Raw genomic sequence first — 16,373 nt, forward strand, 5'->3', positions numbered from 1 at the left:
AACTAAACAAAAGCAATATTTATAAAGCACTGCCTTGCCTCTGTGGCACTATACATTCAAAACAAATTAAATATAATCATAAATATTACAAAAAGTGCACATCTTCCTCCCAACATTTCCTCTGGAAGCTACAGGCCCACCTTGCAACTCATACAATAACCATCATGAACGCCAAATTATTCTTTTTATTAAATCAATGTCTGGAGAGAGATATCTATTTCAAGAGATCTAATAATGTATTTTACTATTAAATAACACTTTCAAGTTAAATATGGTCCCAAATTTAGGTTGTATAAAAAAAAAAAGTGAGATTTTCCAAAACCTAACATCAACAGAAATGTTACTATGAAATTCTTTCAAGAGGAAATTTTATCTTCTGATCTTGGGATGTCTGAATAATTAATAAAATGAAATGCTGTCAACTCCTCCCTCCAATTATTTACTCTTAAAGCTAAAATAAGTGACTAATCTCTGAACCATATAACCATTAAAGCAAGCCATGTGCTGTGTGGACAATTACCTCTCTCTGAAAACTGTATGCAAAAAATTCTGCTCCTATATAAGTGAATAAGTTTTGTGCTAAAGTGGCTGTCATTTATTAAAAAGTCAGAATTTAACAGTTACCACCCCTTAGTGTCTGAAACATATTAGTAATTGCTTATACCACCAGATATCAAGGTGTGCTAACTTTAGTTAAATGTTGACTTTAATGACAATAACTGTTCCTGAATATTTTTAAACCATGGAGATATAAAGACATTGATAAACAGTACTGATCAACTGCAATCCTATAGAAAATATTCCTGTGCTGGATTTTAATCAATATTCTACTGCATGCTGTCAGTGTGTTTACCATATTTTAGAAGTCCATAACCAAGGATTTGTCACATTCTGAAATTCTCAGTTCTTGCTGATCTGACTGCTAATATAAACTTACCCAGTGAAGAGATCCCATGCATAGCTTTGCGGCAAGAAGTGGAATAGTAGCATCATCTGGTTTCAAACGTATACACTCCTTCAGGACTTTGACAGCTTGAGCAGACTGTATAAAAATGTATTTTTCACTGTAAAACTCTAAAAGCACAAGTCCAGCATCTCACTACTGCAAGACCCCCAAGCTACATTTTCTAGTTTCTGTTGTACTAGCTGAAGGAACCACTATTAATTTATTTTTATTTTAACAATCCGCCATAAGCATCTGTACAGATCAGATATAAGACTTTATACACTGTATAGTCAATCATGCTGGATGTAAATGCCAGCTCTGCATATCACTCCAGTGGTGCAGAAGAGCTAGAAAACTGCCCTACCAGGGGAGATAAGGGCTCACCTTTGGTCTATAGCATTCCACTTCTGATCCCTCCCACAGAATAGGGGCATGACTAAGGCTGAGGCAGCGGGTTGGGGTGCAGGAGGAGGTGACGGCTCTGGGCGGTGGTTATCTTGGGGGAACTCCCTGAAAGCGGCAATATGTTCCTAGGTGGAGGCGCACCGCCCCCGCAGCTCCCACTGGCCATGGTTCCCACCCAATGGGAGCTGTAGAGCGGGTGCTTGGGGCGGGGCAGTGCATGGAGCCCAATGGCCGCACCTCTGCCTAGGGGCTGCAGGGACATGCTGGCTGCCTTTAGGAGCTGCACAGAGCCGGGTAGGCAGTCTGCCAGCCCTGCCAGGCATCTTCCCCAATACCAGTGGGGGTCCCGGGTTCCATGCTGCTCCCAGAACCCACAGCACCCCTAGTCTGCCCTCTGCCTCAGAGCCCCCAAGTTTTAGGCAGGGGTATATAGTACAAGTCATGGACAGGTCACAGGCTGTGAATTTTTGTTTACTGCCTGAGACCTGTCCATGACTTTTACTAAAAACACCTGTGACTAAAACCGAGACTTAGGCATGACTAGTGAAGGGATGGGAAGAATATAGCCAGAACAAGCTGTACTCCAGTGATGCCCAGTTTGCATAACCGCATGTAAGGGACCTTTCTGAACTGGTATAGTATAGATCAGCCCTTTATGGCTCCTTGAGCCTGAAGCCTTTTTAATTCCGCTTCTGTCCCCAGCATAATTTAGAGGCCACTCTAAACTAAACTGGGATTGGGGCAGAAGAAAAACATTCCTTTAAATAAAAAAATTTTCTCAGTAAATTATCTCTATAGTAAAGATATGTGCACAGTCAGACTGGGCTTGGTGGAAGCAGGAGATATTAACTATTCATAATATAACAAAAATGGCTTGTTCTCCATATTAATTCATACGTAAGAGGAAAAAAATGTATCCAAAAGTATAAGATGAGAGTTGACATATTCCAACTCAATCTTTACTTGTATATGGTATTTTGCATCCTGGACAAGAATATTAGACAAATAATGGTGTGAACATAAGTCTCAAACTAAATACATTTAGAAGTCATTGGATTGTCTTCCAAGATCAGTTTGAATCGTATCTAAAAATCAAACCTCTATTGATCACGCTGGCAGTTAACAACAGAAACTCTACTGCATTTTTCTCCAGAGTAACGTCTAACTTATCTAAAATAAACAAAATAATACAGCTTGCATTCACTTTACTGCTTAGTTTAGTGTGTATAGCAGCAAAGTCCCCAAATATTTAATATTGGTTCTGTCTAGATTGTAAATTCTTGCGGCAGAAACTGTATTTTTGTGCCTTGTACAACACTGACCACAAATTCACTGGTACACTATTCACAGAGCTTCTGTGAGGATTAGTTAATGTTTTCAAAGTTCTTTGAAGATGGAAAACATTAGTAAAAAAATTACTACTAGCCACCAATATGAAGAATTATATACAGAAAAGATTAGACTTACTTTTCCTGCTGCCATTAGGGACAATGCAAACTGATACCAAAGATGGAACTCTTCAAATGCAAACTTCATTGCTCTTTCTAAACACTAATTTTAAAATAAAAATGATTAATATATTTATAAAATACTCATTAAGGGCTTTCAAAGATTTATGCACATGCTTATCTTAATGGCCTAAGAAGATCAAAATAATCCTAAGGCTTTTCTGTAGATTTGTCATATACATCCTCACTTAAAGTATATGAAATCAAAACCAATTTAGTTCAAATAACCTGCATATCAAGATAGTAAGCTCTTTGGGAAATGGACTGTCTTTCAGTTGTTTGTGTACAGCATTTAGCGCTGGGGTCCTAGGCGCTACAATAATAAGTACTACTACTCAACAAGACAAAACAAACAGAAGCTGTTAGAGCCTACAGGATCATTCTAACAGAAATTTACAAAATTTAAGAGCCAAGGAGAAAATTTCTCTCCCTCACACCATGAATGTTGAAATATTGCTATGTTGGCAGTTCCTTTTTGTTCTGACTGGAGGAGTGATACATATCTGCCATGTGACTGTTGGATGCGGGACCTGAGACTTCCAGCTGCTGGATGCTTATTTAAGACTCAGGTGCCAAAGGAAACTACATACCCATCTTCTCATTCAAAGTGAACACTTGTTGCAGCATTAGCACCCTCAAAACTGGTCACTGGTACAATGAAAAATTGATTCGGTAGTATTATTTTCAATTTATAGAAATCATCTGGACTCAAACTACTAGTGGGTATGAAATCAGAGTACTCATTTATTACACTGAATATTCAGCTGAGCCTCTCACTCATAGACTCATAGACTTTAGGGTCAGAAGGGACCAATGTGATCATCTAGTCTGACTTCCTGCACAAAGCAGGCCACAGAACCCTACCCATCCACTTCTATAACAAACCCCTAACCTATGTCCGAGTTACTGAAGTCTTCAAATTGTTGTTTGAAGACCTCAAGCTGCAGAGAATCCACCAGCAAGTGACCCATGCCCCACGCTGCAGAGGAAGGCGAAAAACCTCCAGGGCCTCTGCCAATCTGCCCTGGAGGAAAATTCCTTCCCGACCCCAAATATGGCAATCAGCTAAACCCTTTAGTAACTGGATGCCATAAGGTAGATTGATCATTAGTATATGGAGATTTAATACATTTTAATTAGTGTTGTGTATCAGTGACAAAAGTTTCATATTTGCTGTTGGCATTCAGAAACCATTTCCTCTTATGCTTATTATTCTGGTTTTATAAATGAGGCCAGCTCCAGGCAGTCCAAAGATTGGATGCTCTTCTGAATTAAACAAACTGGTTTAGCAATTATCTTCCTAGAATGCAAAGTCCAATTATACGAACTAGGTGTTTTGCACTGACAGATGTCCAATAAATACCCCCAACCTTTAAGAACTCAAACACTATTTCTGGTATTCAAATAAGCCTTCAGTATTATGGAAAACACAGAAAGAAAACAAAGACAATATTTATTGTGTTTCCATATAACAGGAGCTGAAGTGAACTATGATACAATACTGAGGCTGAAATAGATGAAAATGGTCAGAAATGTGTTAACTAGGCATTCTGTTTACGGAATAACATTTACATATTATAATTTTTCTTATTATAGGAAATTCTTCTGAATACAGAAATATTAATTATTATCCTTAAAAATTATGGTACCATATGGACATTGGTGAAATGTAAGTGGTTTCTTTTGTTTTTTGGGTTTTTTAAAACAATCAGTAATTCCTTTGCAGCACTGTTACAAAAAGATATTTGCAGGTGGCGTTGCAACCTGGTGCACTGGGTCACAGCACCGCTCACTCAAATTTTGTCTGGCCACCCCTATCAGGAATGCCTACCCAATCCTCAGCAGCCCCAGGGGCCAGGTCACAATGCTCAGAGTGAGAAGCCAACCCCAGCCAGCCCTGAGGGACTAGAGATGCTGCAGTGGGCTGAATGCAAAGCAGGTTCACTCTGCAACTTCCCCCCACGGCCACCCAATTTCTGGGGCAGCAGCTGACCCCTCCCCAGTGCTACCCACCAACTGGGGGAAGCACCTATCCCACCACCACCCAGGGCAGAACCTGGGCCACGTTAGCCTCTTGAAATGTTGGGAGGTATTTCGATGGAGCGCTAATCCAAAAACAAAGATCTAATTCCCTTGATATAGAAGTTTGTCCTTATGATCTCTTCTTGCTAATAAAACGTATCTCAAAGATTCACCATTAAAATGATGAGTCTCTCTTTTTAGCTTGGATTTACCTACTTGTTCTTGCCCACAATACTGTAATTCTTTCATATGTAAAGTGGGATATTCCACAATTCAGTTAGCAATGAGTGCGCCAATGAACTGCTGCTTTTGATATTAACCAGTTTTACTGCGATCCCACACATTTTCAGTGAGCCCTGGTTTTCTGGTAGCTTTCATAGCAGATATATTGTTTTGCAATTGCCACCTATGATGTGTTTTCCTTGACCTCCATCAAACTGTCTTCAAGTTTAATTTCCTATCTTATTAGGTGTCCTTAAGGCTGTTGACCTGGAGACAAGCAATTCCGTTTTGGTCTGCAGTGCAACTGAAAACACTTGCATATGGACCATTTTTTCCCCCCTTTTAAGATGTGAAGTCTCAACTGAAAGTTTCTCTGGTGCTCAGGATTGCCATGAGATATGAACACATGGCCTAGTCATGGACATTGAGAACTCTGTTCTAAAGTGGTACATATAATGATGTGTATGCATACATGTCCCTTTATTTGGAAAATACATTATGATTTTGACATCTCTGCATTTAAAACGCTTCTCCTGAACAGGAGCCAATAAATAAACAAATGTTTTACAACCACTATATAGCAGGGGTCGGCAGCCTCTGGCACGTGGTTCGTCAGGGTAAGCACCCTGGTGGGCTGGGCTAGTTTACTTACCTGCTGTGTCGGCAGGTTCAGTGGACCGTGGCTCCCACTGGCCACGGTTTGCCGTCCCCAGGCCAATGTGGGAGGCGGGAAGCCTCAGCCAGCACATTCCTCGGCCCATGGCGATTCCTGCTGCCCCCAACGGCCTGGGATGGCGGACTGCGGCCAGTGGGAGCCACGGTCCGCCGAACCTGCTGACTCAGCAGTAAACAAACTGGCCCGGCCCGCCAGAGTGCTTACCCTGGCGAGCCGCATGCCAGAGGTTGCTGACCCCTGCTATGTAGTTTTCATAATGTTCATGAATTTAAATTCAAACATGCTGTGCTCTTCATGAATATAATTGATCTCACTGCATCTGTTCTTGCCCACTCTATCCTGCATCTAGGGCTTGATTCTGCAAGGTGCTCGTCATTCTGCATCTGAGCCACCAAAATGGAGCCAAAGCATCCTCACCTTGCAGGTTCAAGTCTTTCCTTTCTTCCTATTAGTTTAACTGTGAGAAAATTTCTTATTCCAGATATAAAAATAGAATTTGGAACGCACAGTCACATAAACAGGTAAATCTCAAAATACAGCTACCCTGGCTCATGCAGTGCACTACCTTTGAAATCAGCAATTAATTCCATTTCAAGAATTGCAGCAATCAAGAGAGCTGAACCAAAAGCTTACTGAGCAACATGCCTCTGTTGGGAAAATATTTGCTACTTAGTTCTTCCACGAGTTGAGTGAGGTGAGGAATGCTTTTTAATAAAAGGCCCAATATGTCATTATCACCACCAAGAGAGTTCCAAGTAGATTTAGGGACAGATATATAAAATTCATATCGCACAGCAAGAGAATATACAGTGAATTCACAAATCATGAGATGATAAATATGGTTACTTCTCTGAGAGGATTACTAGACAACAGGAAACAGGCTGATAATATACAAAAGTAGCTCTGTTCTACTGAGCATGGATATGACATATACTAATTTAGCTATGACACGATGTGAAAATCGTGGTCCAGACACCCCAAGAGGAAAACGGGAGGTCTGAATGCCAAAGAATAAGCAATTGAATGAATTGGTTGTGTATTAAATATATGTCATGTAAGGTCTTTTATGAATGCTTGTAACCTCCTGAATTTATTGGTCATTAGCAGATCTGCATAAAGTTATGATTATAGATGCACAAATGTATATAGGTGCAGAAAATTGTAACCGTAACTATAGTGCAACTAGAGCATCACCTCACAGCAGTATGGTGAAACAGTCAGGCAGAGAGGGCACCACCTGGGCCAGGTATTTACATGAACCAGCTCCAATCACTGAGCATTGTCCAGCCAGAGAGACAGTGGTGGACCACTAATGTTAATGGGAAAACACTGAAACTGAAAAGAAACCCCCCACTCTGTGTAACCATGAATTAGTCTGAGAAAAAGGAAAAACCAAACCAAAACAGAAGCAAAAAACCTACAAGCCATTAAAAGGGAAGGAACTTGAAGTGAAGGCTGTCCTGAAACCGAGGTCCAGCATGGGTATGCTGTCCATGAAGCACCCCCTCTAGGACACAGAACACACTGGGAAACTGTTCAGAGGCAATAGGTAACTTGTATCAGAAAAGAGAACTTAATAAGGAGAGAATTATAAAGCCTGAGATTTGTGTTTATGTTTATTTTCTGTATAACTTGTATTTGCTTTTCCTTACTATTTCATCATTGACTATGATTTTTCCATTAAATACACTTTTTGTTTATTTTTATCTTCTGTTGTGGAGGACAAGATAGCCATCAAAGATGCGAAGGTTAATGGTAGGGTATGCCAGGCAGAGAAAGGGTCTGCAGATTTCACTGGTTAAAAGGGAGATGGTCAAAGAGCTTAACATGCTCCCAGAAGAAAATGTACAATTCCTTGCTTTGGGAAATTTTGAAATCACAGCACCCTTAGCCCACATAGAGCTGGAGTAGAAGGGGAGCAAAATATGATCTGAAAGTGGGAATTTAGTATGGTATCCCTGCAGACATTTTGGTTGGAAATTATTATTCTTGTGTCTAAAGTTACTAATGTGGTAACCTGCAGTGGGAAAGCGTATACCACAAAAGCCCCTTTGCCTGACCCAGGGGAGAAAGAGACAGAAGGAACAGGGAAAGACACTTTGCCTGCACCGCAGAGTGGGAAGCACTGCCAGGGAGTGGGTATCAGCTCCTCTTACTGGAGCAGCCCTCCAAATCAGCCAAAGGCAAGGAGCCCTTGTTAGGGATTGGGACACAGAGGTTTTCCTAGAGACCATTAGCAATACCCCTGCAAAAGATGATGGGGGAGGTTTGTTTTTTTTTTTTTTTAATGGAGGAAGGCAGGATATTTAGGGAAGCCCCAATGGGAAAGAACAAGGGCCACAGGGAGCACTACAAAGAATTGATAATGCTCAAAAAGCACAGGTCAGCATCACTACATTTAGCCCATGACTGTCCATTCAATGGACCTTTAGGAGTAGAAAGGACATTTAAACGGCTTCAGAAGAAGTTTTACCGGCCAGGTATAGGGATGGACATAAAGGAATACAGTAAATCCTGTTAGTTGTGCCAGAAGTGGAAAAAGACTACAAGTCTCTGCAAAGTCCCATTAAAAACTGACTAATTTGCACAAAAAGTTGTTTGTCTCTCCCCACCGCTCAAACAAGATTTACTAGGACACTGTAGTGAGGAATTTTTGTACTACGGTCTCCTAAGCCTTACAAAATATACTGCAGTGCATTTATTAGCATACTAAGAAACGGTACAAATAATTGAAACTAAATTCTAAGTGTCCGTATTGAGATGCACATCACTCCCCCAAATTTTGTTTGTTTACTTATTTGCTACTTCGTAAAATTCAGTACCTCACAATTGGTCCTTCCAATACATGTAGATTTATAAATTTATTTGGGCATAAGCTTTCGTGGGCTAACACACACTTCATCAGATGCATAGAGTGGAGTGCATCTGATGAAGTGGGTTTTAGCCCACGAAAGCTTATGCCCAAATAAATCTGTTAGTCTCTAAGGTGCCACAAGGATTCCTCGTTGTTTTTGCTGATACAGATTAACATGGCTACCACTCTGAAACATGTAAATTTCTGTCGTTCTCCATTAGTTAAGCCATCCATGTGCTCAGCACTATACAAGACACAAAAAAAGCCCACAAATAAATTCCAGAAATTTACAATCAAAGGCCCCAAACTGGCCTACAAACACTAATCAAAATTACTCAAGATAAGTTCAAAGCTGACTAAGACGACTTACAAATGGCTCTCACTAAACTGGGTGACAGGGCAACAAAATGGCAGATGAAATTCAATGTTGATAAATGCAAAGTAAAGCACATTGGAAAACATCATCCCAACTATACATACAAAATGATGGGATCTAAATTAACCACTACCACTACCACTCAAGAAACAGATCTTGGCATCATTGTGGATAGTTCTCTGAAAACATTTGCTCAATGTGAAACAGCAGTCAAAAAAGCTAACAATGTTAACAGCCATTAGGAAAAGTATAGATAAGAAGACAGTAAATATAATGCCACTATACAAATCCATGGAATGCCCATATCTTTAATACTGCATGCAGTTCTGGTCAGCCCATCTCAAAAAGAGAGATAAGAATTGGAAAAAGGTACAAAGAAGGGCAACAAAAATGATTAAGTGAATAGAACAACTTCTGTATAAGGAGAGATTAAAAAGACTAGGACTTTTTAGTTTGGAAAAGAGACAACTAAGGGGGGGGATATGATAAAGATCTATAAAATCATGAATGGTGTAAAGAAAGTGAATAAGGAAATATTATTTACTTCTTCACAAAACACAAAAACCAGAGGTCACTCAATAATATTAATAGGCAACACGTTAAAAGCAAACAAAAAGAAAAGACGGTTACTCACCTTTGTAACTGTTGTTCTTCGAGATGTGTTGCTCATATCCATTCCAGTTAGGTGTGTGCGCGCCGCGTGCACGTTCGTCGGAGAAACTTTTACCCTAGCAACCCAGGCGAGTCGGCTGGGTGCCCCTTGGAGTGGCGCCGTTATGGCACCCAATATATATCCCAGCCAACCCGGCCACCCTTCAGTTCCTTCTTGCCGACTACTCCGACAGTGGGGAAGGAGGGTGGGTTTGGAATGGATATGAGCAACACATCTCAAAGAACAGTTACAAAGGTGAGTAACCATCTTTTCTTCTTCGAGTGATTGCTCATATCCATTCCAGTTAGGTGATTCCCAAGCCTTACCTAGGCGGTGGGGTTGGAGTGAGATGTGGCGGTATTTAAAACTGCTACGACAAAGGCCGCATCATCTCTTGATTGTCTGACTAGCGCATAGTGTGCGGTGAATGTGTGGACCGATGCCCAGGTCGCTGCACGGCATATCTCCTGGATAGGCCCGTGCGCCAGGAAGGCTGCCGACGCCGCCTGGGCTCTCGTGGAATGTGCCGTGAGGTGGCTAGAGGGGACACGAGCTAGGTCGTAGCATGCGCGAATGCATGCAGTCACCCAGGAGGAAATCCTCTGAGAGGAGATTGGTTGACCCCTCATCTGTTCTGCGATCGCCACAAACAGCTGAGGGGACTTCCGGAATGGCTTTGTTCGCTCAATGTAGAAAGCGAGCGCTCTGCGTACATCTAAGGAGTGTAGCTGCTGCTCTCTCCGAGAAGAGTGTGGCTTCGGGAAGAAGACTGGGAGGAAGATGTCCTGGTTGGTATGGAAGGCAGAAACAACCTTAGGGAGGAACGCCGGGTGGGGTCGCAGGTGCACTTTGTCCTTATGGAAGACGGTGTAGGGTGGGTCCACTGTGAGAGCTCTCAGCTCGGAGACCCGTCTGGCCGATGTAATGGCCACCAAGAAGGCCGTCTTCCATGACAGGTACGTGAGCGAGCAAGTCGCCAGTGGCTCGAATGGCGGGAGCGTGAGCCTGTTCAGGACAAAGTTAAGGACCCAGGTAGGAGCAGGGCGGCGTACGGGGGGGTAGAGATGCTCCAGGCCTTTAACAAATCTGGCGACTAAGGGGTGGGAGAATATGGAGCGGCCACCCTCTCCTGGTCGAAAGGCGGATATGGCCGCTAAGTGTACCTTTAAGGAGGATGTCGCCAGGCCCTGCTGCTTAAGGTACCAGAGGTAGTCTAGGACCGTGGGAATCGGGGCCTGCGTAGGGTTCACCCCGAGTAGCGCACCAGCAAGAGAAGCGCTTCCACTTGGCCCTGTATGTTGAGCGAGTGGAAGGCTTCCTGCTGTTAAGGAGGATATGCTGGACCGGTGCGGAGCAGCTGAGCTCCGCCGTGTTCAGCCATGCAGGAGCCACGCCGTGAGGTGTAGGGCTCGTAGGTCCGGGTGACAGAGCCTGCCGTGATCCTGCGTAATCAGGTCTGGGTGGAGAGGAAGGGGAATTGGAGGGTCCACAGATAGGTCCAGCAAGGTGGTGAACCAGTGCTGTCTGGGCCACGCAGGTGTGATCAGGATTAGATGCACTTTGTCCCTGCGTAGTTTCAACAGGACTTTGTGCACCAGAGGGAACGGAGGGAAGGCATACAGTAGGTGGCGGGTCCATGGCAGGAGAAATGCGTCCGTGATCGACTCGGGAGAGAGACCCTGAAAGGAGCAAAACTCCTGGCACTTCCTGTTGGACTTGGTCGCGAAGAGGTCTAAGCGGGGAAATCCCCACCTCTGGACGATGGAATGGATGTCATCCGGTCTGATCGACCATTCGTGGCATAGGAAGGATCGGCTGAGTCTGTCCGCCAGTGTGTTCTTGACCCCTGGGAGGAAGGATGCCACCAGATCTATCGACTGGGCTATGCAGAAGTCCCAGAGACGAATGGCTTCCTGACATAGGGGAGACGAACGGGTTCCCCCGTTTGTTGATATAATACATGGCTGTTGTGTTGTCCGTGAGTACGGAAACACAACGGCTGTGTAGGCGTCGTTGAAACGGCTGGCAGGCGAGGCGGACTGCCCTCAACTCCCGGACATTTATGTGGAGTGACAGCTCTTGGGACGACCAGAGGCCCTGGGTGCGCAGGTGTCCTAGGTGGGCCCCCCACCCCAGGGATGATGCGTCGGTTGTTAGTCATCAACGGTTGCTGTGGATGGAACGGCATCCCCGCGCATACTAGGGATGGGGTCAGCCACCAGTCGAGGGAGCGGAGAGGGTCAGGGGGGACCGTCACCAACACATCCAGGTGGTCCCTGCCCGGGCGGAATACGGAATGAAGCCACGTTTGGAAGGGCCTCATTCGGAGCCTGGCATACTTCGTCACGTAAGTGCATGCGGCCATATGCCCTAGTAGTGTGAGGCAGGTGCGAGCCGAGGTGATTGGGGAGGCCTGCAAGTTCCGTATGATCACGACGATCGTCTGGAAGCGGGGTTGAGGTAAGTAAGCTCTGGCTTGAGTAGAGTCCAGGGTCGCGCCTATGAAGTCCAACCTCTGTGTGGGGACCAGGCTGGATTTCTCGGCATTGAGAAGCAGGCCTAGCTGGGAGAAGAGGTCCGTAACGGCCTCGACATGTCGCCGCACCTGCGACTGGGAGGACCCCTTCAGGAGCCAGTCGTCGAGGTACGGAAAGATGTGAATTTTCTGCCGACGGAGGTGGGCGGCCACAACGGCCATGCACTTGGTAAACACCCTCGGGGCCATGGAGAGGCCGAAGGGTAGGACTGCGAACTGGAAGTGCTGATGTCTGACCGTGAAGCGAAGGTACTTCCTGTGCAGTGGAAAGATGGCGATATGGAAGTATGCGTCCTTCATGTCGAGGGTGGCATACCAGTCTCCAGGATCCAGGGATGGGATAATGGTTCCCAGGGAGATCATGCGGAACTTCAACTTGAGCATCCATTTGTTGAGGCCCCGCAGGTCTAGGATGGGTCTGAGACCTCTCTTGGACTTGGGGATCAGAAAATATCGGGAGTAGAACCCCTTGCCTCTCTCGCCTAGAGGTACTTCCTCTATAGCTCCCGCCGCGAGGAGGGAACGAACCTCCTGCAGGAGGGTTTGCTCGTGAGAGGGGTCCCTGAAGAGGGACAGGGAAGGGGGGCGGGAAGGGGCTGAGGAAGCAAATTGCAGATGGTATCCGTGCTTCACTGTGCGTAGCACCCAATGGTCTGAAGTTAACCGGGACCACGCCAGGAGGAAGTGGGAGAGGCAGCTGGAGAAGGCAGGGGAAGGATCCTGTCTTGCGTCTGGTATGCCGTCCCCGGGCGCACCTTCAAAAGCCAGACTGGGAGCCCGGTGGTGCCTTGGAGGGCCCTTGGCTTTGGCCTCCCTGGGAGCCGGATTGGCGTCTGCGGCCCCCCCGGCCACGCCGTCTATTGAGGTCCTGCCTCTGACGGGGTGGGAAGTATGGGCGTCGTGCTTGGGGCCTGAAGGGTCTACACTGGGTGGAAGGAGTATGCATCCCCAGCGAGCGTATGATGACTCGATTGTCCTTCAGGTTTTGTAATTTGGAGTCCGTCTTGTCCGAGAATATCCCTTTCCCGTCAAAGGGTAAGTCCTGGACTGTATATTGGAGTTCCGGAGGTAGTGTGGAGGCTTGAAGCCATGAAATGCGCCTCATGGTTATTCCGGAAGCGAGGGTTCTGGCTGCTGAGTCAGCCACGTCGAGGGAGGCCTGGAGGGAGGTCCTGGCCACCTTCTTACCCTCCTCCAGGAACGCATTAAATTCCGGGCGTGAGTCCCGGGGTAGAAGTTCGGAGAACTTACCCACCTCCGCCCATATATTATAGTTATAACGTCCTAGTAGGGCCTGTTGGTTGGCCACACGGAGTTGCAAGGCCCCAGCCGAATACACCTTGCGCCCCATGAGGTCCATTCGCCTAGCTTCCTTGGCCTTAGGGGCCGGAGCCTGTTGGCCGTGTCGTTCCCTGTCACTGACAGACTGGACAACTAGGGAGGAAGGAGGAGGGTGGACATATAGGTACTCATACCGCCGAGAGGGTACCATGTACTTCCTTTCCACTCCCTTAGCTGTCGGTGGGATGGAGGCTGGTGACTGCCACAGGTTATCGGCGGTAGACTGGATAGTCTTTATGAATGGGAGGGCTACCCGGGTAGGTGCATCGGCCGAGAGGATGCTCACTACCGGGTCCTCAACCTCTGGGACCTCCTCCACCGGTAGGTTGATATTAAGGGCCACTCTACGGAGGAGGTCCTGGTGGGCCCTGAGGTCTATCGGTGGGGGTCCTGACGCTGAAGACCCAGCCACTGACTCATCTGGTGAGGAGGAGGAGGAGGATACTCCGGGGATGAGGGCATCCTGTGCGGTCTCCTGTTCCTGGCCGGGTTCCTGCTCGAGTTGACCCGGGGAGTCTGGAGGCGGCTGTTTGTCCGACTCAACCACGGGGGGGCGGGAAACAGTGGCCTCTGGCACCCGATGATCTGAGGCGGTAGAACGTGTCTGGGGCATGGGGGCACCCTGGGTCTGATGATATGCCCAGGGTGTCCAAAAACCCCACTGTTGGGCACCCGCGTCCTGCGGGTGGGGGTCCTGGAACACTCCCAGCGGTACTTCGGGATCCTGGTCCCGTTCGTAGTAGCTACCCGCCTGGGAGGATGCCGACGTGCCTCTAGATGGCCAAGGTGGAGCGGCGAAAGTCGGTGCCGAGGTACCAACAGACCTTACACCTCTGGGTAGTGGTGACCGGTGTCGGTATTGGTGATGGTGTTGAGAGCGAGACCGGGTACCTGCGACCGGCTCGGTGCCGGGAGGTCGACCAGGATCCCGAGTGCCTCTGTCTTGATCTGCTCCTGGAGGCGCGGCGCCCACCATGGTGCCGTGAGCTGGAGCGGTGCCGGGAGTACCGGGTTGACGCTCGGGACGTCGACCGGTGCCGGGAGCCTGAGCGGTGCCGGGAGCCTGAGCGGTACCAAGGTGACCGGTGCCGGGAGCCTGAGCGGTGCCGGGACCGAGATCGACGTCGAGAGCATGAGCGACGCCTCGATGCAGAGCGTCCGCAGGACCGCGATCTGGAGCAGTGCCGGTCTGCTACGCTGACCGAAGCTGGTCTGGTCAGGGTCGGTTTGCCCATGGAGTGTAGTACCCGCACCGGCGGTGCCGGGGGTAAGGGCAATGGTGCCTCGGTGATCACGAGCAAATCCCTCACTGCGGCAAACGTCTCCAGGGTAGAAGGCGAAGCAGGCTCTACCACGGTGTGCACCGGGGAGCCGCCAGGTGCCGGACTCGACGGCCCGCGCGGCGTCGGAGTCAACGGTACCGGCTTAGACGGTGCCGCGGCAGGTATCGGTGCCGGGCGATCCGTCTTTGGCGCAGGCTCTGACTGCGAGGCAGTTGGTGGCGGGATGATCTGCGCCTTCGCGGCCTTCGGCCTCGGGGAGAGCGAGCGGCTCGGAGTCGGTTTCGGTGCTGGCTTCTTGGTGGCAGCACTCGGTGCCGTGGCGGTGCCCTTGCTTACCGGCTGACTTGTGCTCGGTGCCGAGGGCGGAGGTGTCAGGGCCGCTTCCATAAGGAGCTGTCTTAATCTAATGTCACGCTCCTTCTTGGTTCTCGGCTTGAAAGACTTGCAGATTGAGCACTTGGTCAATAAGTGCGACTCCCCGAGGCACTTCAAGCAGGAGTCATGGGGATCTCCAACTGGCATGGGCTTGTGACAAGCCGAGCACTGCTTGAAGCCCGATGAGCTGGGCATGAGCTCCGGCTCCCGGTGCGGGGAAGGGGGGGAGTGTCCCCGATCCCCTCAAACTACAACTAATAACGACGCTAATAACACTAGATAACTGACTAACTAATAACTATATATATATATATATATATATATATATATATATATATATATATATATGTACAACAATAAACTATAACTACTATATACAACGATAGCAAAATGAGCTGCTAGGGAGTGTGGAGGTCAGCTAAGCCGCGCTCCACAGTTCCAACGACTAACACGGGTGGTAAGAAGGAACTGAAGGGTGGCCGGGTCGGCTGGGATATATATTAGGCGCCATAGCGGCGCCACTCCAGGGGGCGCCCAGCCGACCCGCCTGGGTTGCTAGGGTAAAAGTTTCTCCGATGAACGTGCACGCGGTGCGCACACACCTAACTGGAATGCATATGAGCAATCACTCAAAGAAGAAGTACTACTTCACATGGCACTCAGTCAACTTGTGGAACTCGTTTTCGGGGATGTTGTGAAGGCCAAAACTATAACTGGATTAAAAAAAGAATTAGATACGTTCATGGAGGTCCTTCAATGGCTATTAGCCAAGCTGTTGAGGGACACAACCTCACGTTCTGGGTGTCTCTAGCCTTTGACTGCGAGAAGCTGGAAGTGAATGACTGGGCGATCATTCAATAATTGCCCTGTTCTGTTCATTCCCTTTGAGTACCTGGTTTTGGCCACTGTTTGAAGACAGGATACTGACCTAAATGACTGTTGCTTTGACCTATTATGGCCATTTTATGTTCTTATCAATTTAAACACGTTATTAAAACAGTAAAACAACTAACATGTTTGTAGTGTTCTAAGTCAATACTTCCTTTGGATCTTACTTGCATTTTACCTATGCTAAGTGTTTTAGACTGTAAGCTCCTCAGGGCAGGGATAGTCCTTGTATCTTTTACAGTGGTAAGAACATAATCTGCACTAGATATATAAAAAGGAATTTACTATG

At 47.0% G+C, this 16,373-nt stretch overlaps 2 protein-coding genes across 9 annotated transcripts in view; both read right to left on the reverse strand.

Moving 5' to 3' along the window:
- Nucleotides 1-16,373, reverse strand: part of RPS6KA5 (ribosomal protein S6 kinase A5) — a 669,794-nt gene that overhangs the window by 312,430 nt on the left and 340,991 nt on the right. The window lies entirely within an intron of this gene.
- Nucleotides 1-16,373, reverse strand: part of TTC7B (tetratricopeptide repeat domain 7B) — a 330,755-nt gene that overhangs the window by 158,887 nt on the left and 155,495 nt on the right. For all 8 annotated transcript variants that reach the window (XM_050953235.1, XM_050953234.1, XM_050953237.1 and 5 more), the window contains 2 exons: nt 2,819-2,902; nt 938-1,042 (listed from right to left, as the gene is read on the reverse strand). In XM_050953235.1, the coding sequence (XP_050809192.1) occupies nt 938-1,042; nt 2,819-2,902 (189 nt within the window). The remainder of the gene's footprint in view (nt 1-937; nt 1,043-2,818; nt 2,903-16,373) is intronic.

This window comes from Gopherus flavomarginatus, chromosome 5 (assembly GCF_025201925.1).
Source record: "Gopherus flavomarginatus isolate rGopFla2 chromosome 5, rGopFla2.mat.asm, whole genome shotgun sequence".
In the NCBI taxonomy this organism is placed as follows: Eukaryota; Metazoa; Chordata; order Testudines; family Testudinidae; genus Gopherus; species Gopherus flavomarginatus.